Source organism: Budorcas taxicolor, chromosome 4, assembly GCF_023091745.1.
Source record: "Budorcas taxicolor isolate Tak-1 chromosome 4, Takin1.1, whole genome shotgun sequence".
NCBI lineage: Eukaryota > Metazoa > Chordata > Mammalia > Artiodactyla > Bovidae > Budorcas > Budorcas taxicolor.
The window spans coordinates 74,076,491-74,089,109 of record NC_068913.1 but is presented as its reverse complement, the minus strand read 5'-3'; the positions used below and the strand labels follow the sequence as shown (position 1 = coordinate 74,089,109).

At 38.8% G+C, this 12,619-nt stretch overlaps 1 protein-coding gene across 1 annotated transcript in view; it reads right to left on the bottom strand.

Moving 5' to 3' along the window:
- Positions 1 to 12,619, bottom strand: part of ADAM22 (ADAM metallopeptidase domain 22) — a 229,574-nt gene that overhangs the window by 104,857 nt on the left and 112,098 nt on the right. The window contains exon 4 of the mRNA XM_052638378.1: positions 7,534 to 7,600. Coding sequence (XP_052494338.1) covers positions 7,534 to 7,600 — 67 coding nt within the window. The remainder of the gene's footprint in view (positions 1 to 7,533; positions 7,601 to 12,619) is intronic.

The window sequence follows — 12,619 nt, the reverse complement described above, 5'->3', positions numbered from 1 at the left end:
ATATGCAGGATAAGTAAAAACAGACTAGTCCCTTTGTTCATCTTTTCTGCTGCAATAAATATATGTAATGACACTTTGGCAGTTGACTAGCTATTTTTGTGCTCCCCATGACTAAAAAAAGAAACAGTTCAAGCACTTATGTACTATTCAATTATATGCAACGAGTTTGGGAAAAATCTACATCTCATAAAAGGATATGTTAAGTAAAGGTGTCATTTAAAAAAAAAGTAGAAGCAGAATGAAGTCACTAAACTATAATGTACATTTTAAATAAATTAAATCCTGTCAGTAATAATTGAGATGATTGTTTCCTAATAAAGGAGTCTACAATGTTTTATAGTACCATATAATCACTTGTGGGGTTTTTTTTGGTAAAAATAAAAATTCTTAAAAGATACCTTAAGAAACATTATTTCTTTAACACATTGTGCACGTTTTTAAGTACTCAAGTATTGAGAATTATGTTCCTCATGGAGAAATCTAGAAAACAATATGAGAAAACCTGAATACAATTCAAGATCACAAGCAATTTTATATGGATGATTTTCAGGTTTATAGACACTAGTAAATTAGCATAAGCCAGGAAGGTATCCATTGTCCTGACAGTTATCACATGTAAATTTTTCTAAGTGATTTCTTATAGCTGTCCTCCACTGGTATTTTTTTTTGCCTGTCATTGACACAGTCATTTTGGAAGACAAAATGATTAAGACAGGATTTTTAAGGTATATCTCTCTCTTTTTTTAAAAGAAAATAGAATTGAGCTGGAAATCTGCCTTTAAAAATTGAATGCAAAGGGAATCTTCTTGTAGCACAGCCTCCTGCTGGGGGACAATACTGTGCTGAGCTAGAAATCTTTCATAAACCACCAAACCTCAGGGAGGGGAGATGGATGTGACCAGCAGGGGAAAAGCTATCTGGTAAAAAAACACTCAGGCTTTCTCCTTGCTTCTATATCAACTTCTCTGATACTCAGTTCCCAGAAATGACCATGGCCAATTCAGTTTGCCTAAACAATATTTTTAAAGGAAAATTCCACCACCATTCCATCAAAGTAAAAGGTTCCCTCTCTCTGCTCAGTCACTCAGTCATGTCTGACTTTATAACCCCAAATGACTATAGCCTGCCAGGCTCCTCTGTCCACGGGCTTTTTCCAGACAAGAATACTGGAACGGGTTAGTCACAATAACCTCTCCCACCCCTTAAGCAAACACGTTCTCCTCTGACACCTGATCTTCAACACACAGCACTCTCCAATCTCCAGACTTCAACCTTGACCCACTCTCCAATGCCTTCTTACCCATCTTCTTACTGCCACTATGGAACCAATTAGGACTTTGAGACAATGACCCCTGAGTGCACTCAATTCAATTAAGTGATGGACAGTAACCAGTTAAGTGCCAGTCAAAAGTCAATACTGGAAAATGGGTGTCTCTACATATCCATCCTTAACGATTAGGATTCTGACTCAAGGACAGGTTAGGAGTGGTCACATTCAGTCTAGAAATAATTTGATCTAATAAAAAAGATACCCAGCAGTTATTACTTTGTGATCATTACCTTTAGAGATCAAATAACTTCACCAAATACTATCAGAACTAATAACACTGGTGACTGGTCATTATCATTCACTGGTAATGATACAATAACAAATCATATCTCTTCCTAGACGTCTATTTTTACTTTTTGACTCCAAGGAAATCTACTTCCTTCCCCATCCATAAATACAGAAGATTTACCATTCCTTTCCTAGTGTTCTAAAACTCCTACTATGGCAATTTTCCTGAGATATGAAAAATAAAACAGGCCTTATACAGGAGTATGTCTTTACCATTTTTGCCCAAGGCAACTGATGCTACCAAAAAGCTACCCAAATGCATAACCAAATTTGAGAGGGATACCTAAAGGCCCATTACACAGACCACCATTTCAATTTAAAGATAAGATTATAAAGGTGCAATTGTTAGGAATCTCCAGAAAATGAGATATGCATTTAATAAGTCTAAATAAGATACATTTCACTTCGTATGGCTATCCTATTTTACATTTGCTGTTGTTGCTCAGTCACTAAGTCGAGTCCATCTCTTCATGATCCCAAGGATTGCAGCACGCCAGCCTCCCTTATCCTTCACTATCTCCTGGAGTTCACTCAAATTCATGTCCATTGAGTCAATGATGCTCTCTAACCATCTTGTCCTCTGCCACTTCCTTCTCCTTTTGCCTTCAATCTTTTACATAAATGTAGACTATATGGTAGATAGCATGGTGTAAGAGTCAGCTCCAGAGACAGATAACCTAGATGCAAGCTGCAGCTCTACCCCTCCTGCCTGTGTTACTTTCAGCCAGTTATGTAACCTCTCTGTACCTCAGTGCCCTGTCAAGTGGGATAATAGTTATTTTATAATCACAGGCTGTTTGGAGAATTGAACATATATAAATTCATATGACTGTCACATCATGAGCAATAAATGTTAGTGATTACTATTATTATGATTATAATACTGATGAACCAGAGCCTATGTAATGGGACACTTCGACTAACCAAATCCTGGCACCTTTCAGCTTCAAGACAGAAAAAGCTAGCTAGCAATAAAACAGCAAACTGCATGGTTTAGACTTATTCACTGCTCCTCATCAACTCCAGTTTCCTTTGTCATAAAAATCCAGAGCCATAGTTTAACAAAATCAAAACAAAATTACAATCCCAGGGTATTCTAATTAATTGAGATTTCGCTCTCACATTATTAGTTTATGTTAAACACACAGAAGTTCTCCCTAAACTAAGGGACAAACTTCAAATTTAATTTTTAAATGAATTGGAAATAAATGTCAGTGAAAGATGATATTCTGCTACTGCTGCTAAGTCGCTTCAGTCGTGTCCGACTCTGTGCAACCCCATAGATGGCAGCCCACCAGGCTCCCCCATCCCTGGGATTCTCTAGGCAAGAATACTGGAGTGGGTTGCCATTTCCTTCTCCAATGCATGAAAGTGAAAAGTGAAAGTGAAGTCGCTCAGTCGTGTCTGACTCTTAGCGACCCTATGGACTGCAGCCTACCAGCCTCCTCCATCCATGGGATTTTCCAGGCAAGAGTACTGGAGTGGGGTGCCATTGCCTTCTCCAAAGATGATATTCATGTATTTTATTTAAAAACACAGAACCCCATGAACAGTATGAAAAGGCAAAATGGTAGGATACGGAAAGAGGTACTCCTGAGGTCAGTAGGTGCCCAATATGCTACTGGAGGTCAGTGGAGAAATAACTCCAGAAAGAATGAAGGGATGGAGCCAAAGCAAAAACAATACCCAGCTGTGGATATGACTGGTGATAGAAGCAAGGTCCAATGCTATAAAGAGCAATATTGCATAGGAACCTGGAATGTCAGGTCCATGAATCAAGGCAAATTGGAAGTGGTCAAACAGGAGATGGCAAGAGTGAACGTCGACATTCTAGGAATCAGTGAACTAAAATGGACTGGAATGGGTGAATTTAACTCAGATGACCATTATATCTACTACTGAGGGCAGGAATCCCTCAGAAGAAATGGAGTAGCCATCATGGTCAACAAAAGAGTCCGAAATGAAGTGCTTGGATGCAGTCTCAAAAACGACAGAATGATCTCTGTTCATTTCCAAGGCAAACCATTCAATATCACAGTAATCCAAGTCTATGTATGCCCCAACCAGTAACGCTGAAGAAGCTGAAGTTGAACGGTTCTATGAAGACCTACAAGACCTTTTAGAACTAACACCCAAAAGAGATGTCCTTTTCATATAGGGGACTGGAATGCAAAAGTAGAAAGTCAAGAAACACCTGGAGTAACAGGCAAATTTGGCCTTGGAATGCAGAATGAAGCAGGGCAAAGACTAATAGAGTTTTGCCAAGAAAATGCACTGGTCATAGCAAACACCCTCTTCCAACAACACATGAGAAGAATCTACACATGGACATCATCAGATGGTCAACATCGAAATCAGACTGATTATATTCGATGCAGCCAAAGATGGAGAAGCTCTATATAGTCAACAAAAACAAGACCAGGAGCTGACTGTGGCTCAGACCATGAATTTCTTTTTATCAAATTCAGACTTAAATTGAAGAAAGCAGGGAAAACCACTAGACCATTCAGGTATGACCTAAATCAAATCCCTTATGATTATACAGTGGAAGTGAGAAATAGATTTAAGGGCCTAGATCTGATAGATAGAGTGCCTGATGAACTATGGAATGAGGTTCGTGACATTGTACAGGAGACAGGGATCAAGACCACCCGCATGGAAAAGAAATGCAAAAAAGCAAAAGAGCTGTCTGGGGAAGCCTTACAAATAGCTGTGAAAAGAAGAGAAGTGAAAAGCAAAGGAGAAAAGGAAAGATATAAGCATCTGAATGCAGAGTTCCAAAGAATAGCAAGAAGAGATAAGAAAGCCTTCCTCAGTGATCAATGCAAAGAAATAGGGGAAAAGAACAGAATGGGAAAGACTAGAGATCTCTTCAAGAAAATTAGAGATACCAAGGGAACATTTCATGCAAAGATGGGCTCGATAAAGGACAGAAATGGTATGGACCTAACAGAAGCAGAAGATATTAAGCAGAGGTGGCAAGAATACACAGAAGAACTGTACAAAAAGGATCTTCACGACCCAGATAATCACGATGGTGTGATCACTCATCTAGAGCCAGACATCTTGGAATGTGAAGTCAAGTGGGCCTTAGAAAGCATCACTACAAACAAAGCTAGTGGAGGTGATGGAATTCCAGTTGAGCTGTTTCAAATCCTGAAAGATGATGCTGTGAAAGTGCTGCACTCAATATGCCAGCAAATGTGGAAAACTCAGCAGTGGCCACAGGACTGGAAAAGGTCAGTTTTCATTCCAATCCCAAAGAAAGGCAATACCAAATAATGCTCAAACTACCGCACAATTGCACTCATCTCACATGCTAGTAAAGTAGTGCTCAAAATTCTCCAAGCCAGACTTCAGCAATACGTGAACCGTGAACTTCCTGATGTTCAAGCTGGGTTTAGAAAAGGCAGAGGAACTAGAGATCAAATTGCCCACATCCGCTGGATCTTGGAAAAAGCAGGAGAGTTCCAGAAAAACATCTATTTCTGCTTTATTGACTATGCCAAAGCCTTTGACTGTGTGGATCACAATAAAGTGTGGGAAATTCTGAAAGAGAGGGGAATTCCAGACCACCTAACCTGCCTCTTGAGAAATCTGTATGCAGGTCAGGAAGCAACAGTTAGACCTGGACATGGAAAAACAGACTGGTTCCAAATAGGAAAAGGAGTACATCAAAGCTGTATATTGTCACCCTGCTTATTTAACTTGTATGCAGAGTACATCATGCGAAATGCTGGACTGGAAGAAACACAAGCTTGAATCAAGATTGCCAGGAGAAATATCAATAACCTCAGATATGCAGATAATAACACCCTTATGGCAGAAAGTGAAGAGAAACTAAAAAGCCTCTTGATGAAAGTGAAAGAGGAGAGTGAAAAAGTTGGCTTAAAGCTCAACATTCAGAAAACGAAGATCATGGCATCTGGTCCCATCACTCCATGGGAAATAGATGGATAAACAGTGGAAACAGTGTCAGACTTTATTTTGGGGGGCTCCAAAATCACTGCAGATGGTGACTGCCGCCACGAAATTAAAAGACACTTACTCCTTGGAAGAAAAGTTACGAGCAACCTAGATAGCATATTCAAAAGCAGAAACATTACTTTGCCGACTAAGGTCCATCTAGTCAAGGCTATGGTTTTTCCAGTGGTCATGTATGGATGTGAGAGTTGGACTGTGAAGAAGGCTGAGTGCTGAGGAATTGATGCTTTTGAACTATGGTGTTGGAGAAGACTCTTGAGAGTCCCTTGACTGCAAGGATATCCAACCAGTCCATTCTGAAGGAGATCAGCCCTGGGACTTCTTTGGAAGGAATGATGCTAAAGCTGAAGCTCTAGTACTTTGGCCACCTCATGCGAATAGTTGACTCATTGGAAGACTTTGATGCTGGGAGGGGTTGGGGGCAGGAGAAGAAGGGGATGACCGAGGATGAGATGGCTGGATGGCATCACTGACTCAATGAACGCAAGTCTGAGTGAACTCTGGGAGTTGGTGATGGACAGGGAGGCCTGGCATGCTGCAATTCAGGGGGTAGCAAAGAGTCAGACACAACTGAGTGACTGAAGTGAACTGAACTGAAAAAGTATTTATGATGTTTTTCAGCCTAAAACCTTTCTTTGTAAACTTGGATGGGAAAAAAGGTTTAATAGAACTTTAAAATCAGGATTATGCACCTCTCTGATCAGAATAAAACTTCCTTCAATGAGACATAGAATGCCTTGCAGATAATACAAATCTTTATCTTAAGGAAAGGTCACTAAAATGTATTTTATTTTACTGTAAATATAAAATTACAATCAAGAGCAAAACCCTGACTGTGAGAGACTGTATAGGATAAATAACCTGACTTCTTCAACAAATAAACCGCATGGAAGAATAAAAAGAAAGATAAGCGATAACCAATGGAATAAAAGAGAGTTTTTAAAAACTTAAGTAAGACTAAACTCTAGAACACACTTGGGTAATAAACCTATAAGCAAAAGTCAGGAAAAAATAACCACAAAAGTCAGGATAGTGTTTACATGTTTTATAAGAGGAGGGAAGGCCCTGGGTTTGGAAAGCAGCACATGGAAGAACAGGACAAGCTCTATTTCCTAAACTCCTGTTCAGAAGAAAATAAACACTTAGCTAAAACTCTTTATATTAAACATTGGTCCTAAAGAAACTCTTGGGTGATGTTTGGTCTCATAGACCTTAGACAACATCATCAGCTGAAAAACACGTTCTTATGCCTATGAAAGGGAAAGCGCTAGCTGCTCAGTTGTGTCTGACTCTTTGCAACCCCTTGGACATGTAGTCCATCAGGCTCCTTTGTCCATGGAATTCTCCAGGCAAGAATACTGGAGTTAGTAGCCATTGCTTCTCCAGGGGATCTTCCTGACCCAAGGATCAAACTTGGGTCTACTACTTATAAATCAGAAAAAAAAAAATTTTTTTTGTTTGAAATCTTTTTCAGTTTACCCAACAAGAACCAGTATCCTGAGATTTGTGTCTCCAGGGACTTAAAACTCTCTGGGACATCCCTGTTGACATAATAAGTTCATAATTTTTCCAGATGAATTTTTCCAAATGAATACAAAGCCAGGCACCTACCCTAGACTCGAGATTTCACCTCTTTGTTCTCAGTGCTAACCTTAAAAGCCAATTTCAGAAATTATTTTCTGTGATATAATCTAAAAGAGAACTACTTGCAGTAATATTAATCCCACAAAGCATAACTCCAACAATTCCTGTAGTAAAGACTTCTTTTACTGATAATTAAGTTTTCCCCTAAGCCAGTGACACATTTTAATGATAAATTCTGAAATATAAAAAAACCCAAATTGTATATTGGAAGCATCATGGAAAATTAAAATTATCATCAGCACTTAAAAGTTTCTCAGAGTTTTTCCCAAGAGAAAAATTTTACCTACTTTCACTTCCACCGTCTTCCCTCCATGTTCAATGTGTCTCTCCACATATTCAGAGGACAGCAAATCACTGCAGAAAAAAAAAATGATAATGAAAAAGGACCTTGAATATGTAAATCACTTGAAAATCACCATTGTTGACAACGTTCCAGCATGAATGATTTAATATAGATTTTAAGGCAAAAACAAAACTTTTTAGGTCTCTCTCTCTTTCTCTCATACACACACACACACACACACACACACACACACACACACACACACAGCCTAGTACTTGTAAAAGGATATGAAGCTGAACTGACTAATCCACCTGTCACTCCCTTGCTTAGCAGAGCTAATTCCACCAATAAAGTTCAGCAAGTTTAGGAAACTACCATTATTTTTAAGACATCTTATTCTTCCCTTTTTTACTTTGGCTTTTTTGTATACAAAGATTTTAATTTGAACTTTTATTATTCCTTACATTCTTCTTAGTTTCCTTTGCTGTTTCTCTTCTCCAATGTTTGAATAGTGAGGTACTCCCAGGAGACAGTCTCTCCATATTCCTTGGTGCTCTTTTCCTGTCTCATGGCTTTAAGTATTAAGACACTGTCAATATCTAATTTTTTTATTTCCAATTCAGACCTTTTTTTCCTCAGACTGGAGATTTAACTGTCTACTGGATGTCTCTGCTTGAATATCTAATAGGCATATCAAGCTTAACATACTAAAGTGGAATTCTTTTACCCTCACCCACTCCCCACCTCCTGTTCAGCCACAGCCTTCCCCAACAGCTAACTGCTTGGCCCCTAACTTTGAAATGATCTTTGCTTTAGCTTTATATCAAAGAGTTTTGATTTGCTACTATACCATGCCATTTCTCATGCGTTATGTGAGATATTTTATCTAACAAAATGTTTCCCCCAGAAAAAAAATTAAACAGAGGCAAGGAAGTTTAGAAGAAATGAAAAAAAAGTATACTTCAGCTTTCTAAAATAATCTTTTCTGAAATCTCTCCTAAACAACCACCAGCTTCTTATATATTAATAACTGTTAAATATTTACATCATCTTAAATATACTTATCTCTAATTCTACATATGAGAAAAAATGTCCCCTTTAGTAAGGTGCCTCAAGACACAACACTCATGAAATGTTTTAAAGTCTTTAAATTTTTAAAGCACATTCACATCCTAATCTTTATCCAAGACCATACCCCTAACAGGAGAGGTACCAGCCAGATGTTTTCAAAACATTGCCCCCAACCTTACTATCAGTCTCCAACAACTTCTCCATCAGTGAGAGTGGCACCATTTGTTAGCAGAGCCAGCCAGGTTCCCTCTCTTGGGAACCTGAACTAGCAAATTCAGAAGGGAAAAAAAAAAAATTACCAGATGAAGGAAAGAGAAATAGAAAGTCAAAAATAAGCAGTCTCTTGAGAGAAACCTAGCTGTGCCAGTGGGTGAAACCTGTCACCTCAAACCTAGTCTCTCTCTTGGTGGCTCTCAAGCCAAAAGATACAACCAAGCCAAAGAGCTTGGAGAATAAAGAATCTATTACTTGCAACAAGTAAGGAAAACACCTTGCCCAAAGCAGTGTCTTCTCCAAGAGCAAAATTGGGAAGTTTCAAGTAAAGGGTATGTGCATATTCATGAAAAGACTTGAGAAAATTCAGCAAAGAACTGGAGGAACAGTCAATAGAGTCCACACTTCAGTTGCCAGAAGTCATGAGGGTCAGGAAAATTCGACATCATCTTTCCTTAGCTTCCACTTGATGTAATGACTGAGCGCTAGCCCTACATGAGTTTAAAGTCTGCAAAACAGCTCAAGAAAGTACTTAGGCCAATCTTTACCACTGAAACAGAACTGGGAGTCTTTACAACTGATTTATTATCTTTGCTGTTGCTATTTCTCTTGCCTGAAAACAGTTTATTTTGTTTCCTTAAGAACATTATTACTGAGATCTGCTCAAGGTCAAGGACTTGGCCCGGCTTATATCACAAATGGCTTTTATGTCAAAAAGCTATATCTAGTTCTTTTTCCCCAGGGACACCTCCTCCTCACCTTATTTGCTTACCAAGTCAGAGTAAAAGCCCCAAATCTCCACTGAGTAAGCCACAGAATCCAGAACAGCGCATCCCTAATGTTGGATCCTTTCTCCTTCACTGCCATGTGAGTAACTCCCCATGATGGGAGCCAGCAGGAGTAAGATCAAAAGCAACTATGTAAAATGATACTTCGAGGGGGAGGAACTGTAGTAGCAGTAGAAGTAATAATAATAACAATAATACATTTCTGAAAAAATAGCTTTTGAGTCTTCCAGGTTTTCAAATTTCAAGGGAATAGTCTTCTTTGAATTATAAAATCAAGAAATTAAGAAAGTATGAGTCACCACAGGAATGTAATTACAGAGAAGAAAAGCCTCTGCTCAGAAATTATGCAGCTATTTCAATCAAGCCTCTATATGTAAAGGTTTTCTGGAAAGGGCGCTATGTAATTTAAACCAAAAGCAGCCCACATAATTTGGTTCTGTTTGCAGTATTGTGGAAGTCGGGTAAGTATTGTTATTTAATTATTGGGCTGAAAAACCTTCTATTTAAAATATCATATTTTTTTCCTCTACTGAAACATAAAAATCCTTATGTTTCATCCTAACCACCAACTTAGAACCTCAGTACAAATTTTTGAAGCCTCCTAAAGTAGAGATAATCAAAATTATCTTTTTAAGTTCTATTATTTATTTTAATCATCATTGTTTATCATTAAGTAGGAATCTACTTAAGTTTAAGTACAGGAAAACAGAGACTCTCCTTAACATATGGGAAATTTTATTTCATCTGATCGGGAAGAATTTACTCCATATTAACAGTTTACTCAAAACTGCTGTGTGAATGATTCTTCGTGAATTTTGAAAGACAGAAGTGAAAATCATTTCCAGTCAAATTCTAAACCCACTTATTTTCTAAATGAAGTAAGGAAATGTTTTAAAAATTCAAAATGAATTCTGGGGTCTCCTTTTTAAAATTTATTTGCATGCCGTAATAAGCCTGGAAAAAGCAAAACAAATACAATGTCAACATTTTCAGTCATAATAATGATTATCCTTTGTCTAGCAGGCAACTGTCATGAATCAGGCAGCTGGTATATTACAAAGTTTTGGAATTTAAAAACAAAAGCAAATATTTTTATTTCCTATCCAAACTGCCATTGACTAGCTTTGTGACCTTGGCCAAGTTATTTAATCGTTATGAACACAATTTTGTCCATGTCTAAAAGGAAGATAATAAAAATTTCCTTATAAAGTTGGTATGGTATTAAACCAGAACATATGTGAAAAGTTTCCCAAATCCTGATTTCAATTATCCCACTCCTTACGCATCATCTCCTACCCATCTTTCTCTTGAACTCTCACTTTAACTGTTTGTGTTACCAAACCCAGGTTTGGCTCAAAAGCCAATACTTGAGAGACAAGTGTTGGTTGGAAAAAAAAAAAAGTTGCTTTAATCAGAAGTCCAGCACCCTGGGGAGAAGGCAGATTTGTGTCCAAAAACCTATTCCAAACATTCTACATGACCAGGAAAGTTTTTAAAGAGAGAATCATTTGGGGAGGAGGTCAGAGTCTTCGTTATCTTCCACTGTGTGCAAACTTTCTTCAGATTGGCTGGTAGTGAGGTAACACAGGGACTTCCCAGGTGGCACTAGTGGTAAAGGACCCTCTTGCCAATGCAGGTAGACATAAAAGATGTGGGTTTGATCCCTGGGTTGGGAAGATTCCCTGGAGGGGGGCACCAGTAACCTACTCCAGTTTCCTTGCCTGGAGAACCCCGTGGACATAGGTGCCTGGGGGGCTATGGTGCATAGGATCACAAAGAATCAGACACAACTGAAGTGACTTAGCATGCATGCATACATGAGGTAACACAGTGGTGTTCTGGTTTTCCAGGAATCTTGCAGTCAGTCTGAAGTTACCATCCTCCACCTGGATGAGGGCCTTAGTTCCTACAGAAGAATCCAAAGGTATTGGGAACCAGGACCGTGCCCTGATTGATTCAGCCATTTGGAACACAGGTCAAGGAGACTGAATGAAGCCCGTTATCATAAATAAGAATGGGTAAATGGAATGGCCCTTGGAGGGGACCTACAGTGTCCAGTTCCACTTCATTTGGAGATTTTTACACCACTGACCCTACCTACTACTTTTTCACTGCCATTCATCTCTCTCCTTTCCACCTAATCTAGTTTACAGTCCATGATTTATCATGAAATCGCTCCCGTGTTCCTCTTCCTCTCTACACTATGCTCACCTGGCCAAACTTCAACCTTGGTAAAACTTAACTTCTCTACTAATCAGTCTGACCCTAAGAAGCAGAACATCCTGAATGGTCATACATGTAGCCACATAATCTATGAATACAATGGCACGTGGTCCCCCTTATCACAACACTGCCCATAAATCCACTAGTGCATTTTCCTAGTCAATTTACTCTGAGAAGATCCTTTCAAATTTTTCTCTCCTGAAATCCCCAAGGCATTTCTTTATTATAACTCCCTGCTAATGACTTCACTTCTATATTCACTGAGAGGATAGAAACAGAAAAAGGCTGCTTCATCTTTCCAATCTACCAACATCTCTGTTTTCTGAGCCAGTCTCTGAAATGGAATAAGACCCTATGGGGCCTTCCCAGGACAGAACTTCCTCCATGCCCTCTGCCTGACTTGCCTTTAGAAAAACTTTAGTCAGATAATAAATATAATGAGAGAAATGATAAAATGCAGAAGCAAAGGAAAATAGTCAAACAAGACCAAACAGTAGTAGTTTAGTCATTAAGAAAAGCCAAAGACATTTAGCTCCTCCTCGAGGGCTACAGATAATATTCTGAGCCATATCCTGTGAGCTGTTTTGTAGATAATGAAATCCCACTAGGAGGAAGAAGTTAACTACATGATGACCAGACCACAGCCATGACATCAGTTGCCACAATTCTGAGAACCAGACTTAAGAAAATCAACCCTGGAACTAAAGATCAGCTGCACCTAAAATAAGCAAAATGATGCTGATCAGGCCACTACCTGACTAATTCAAGATGACTGTCAGAGCTGACTGCGCTGTT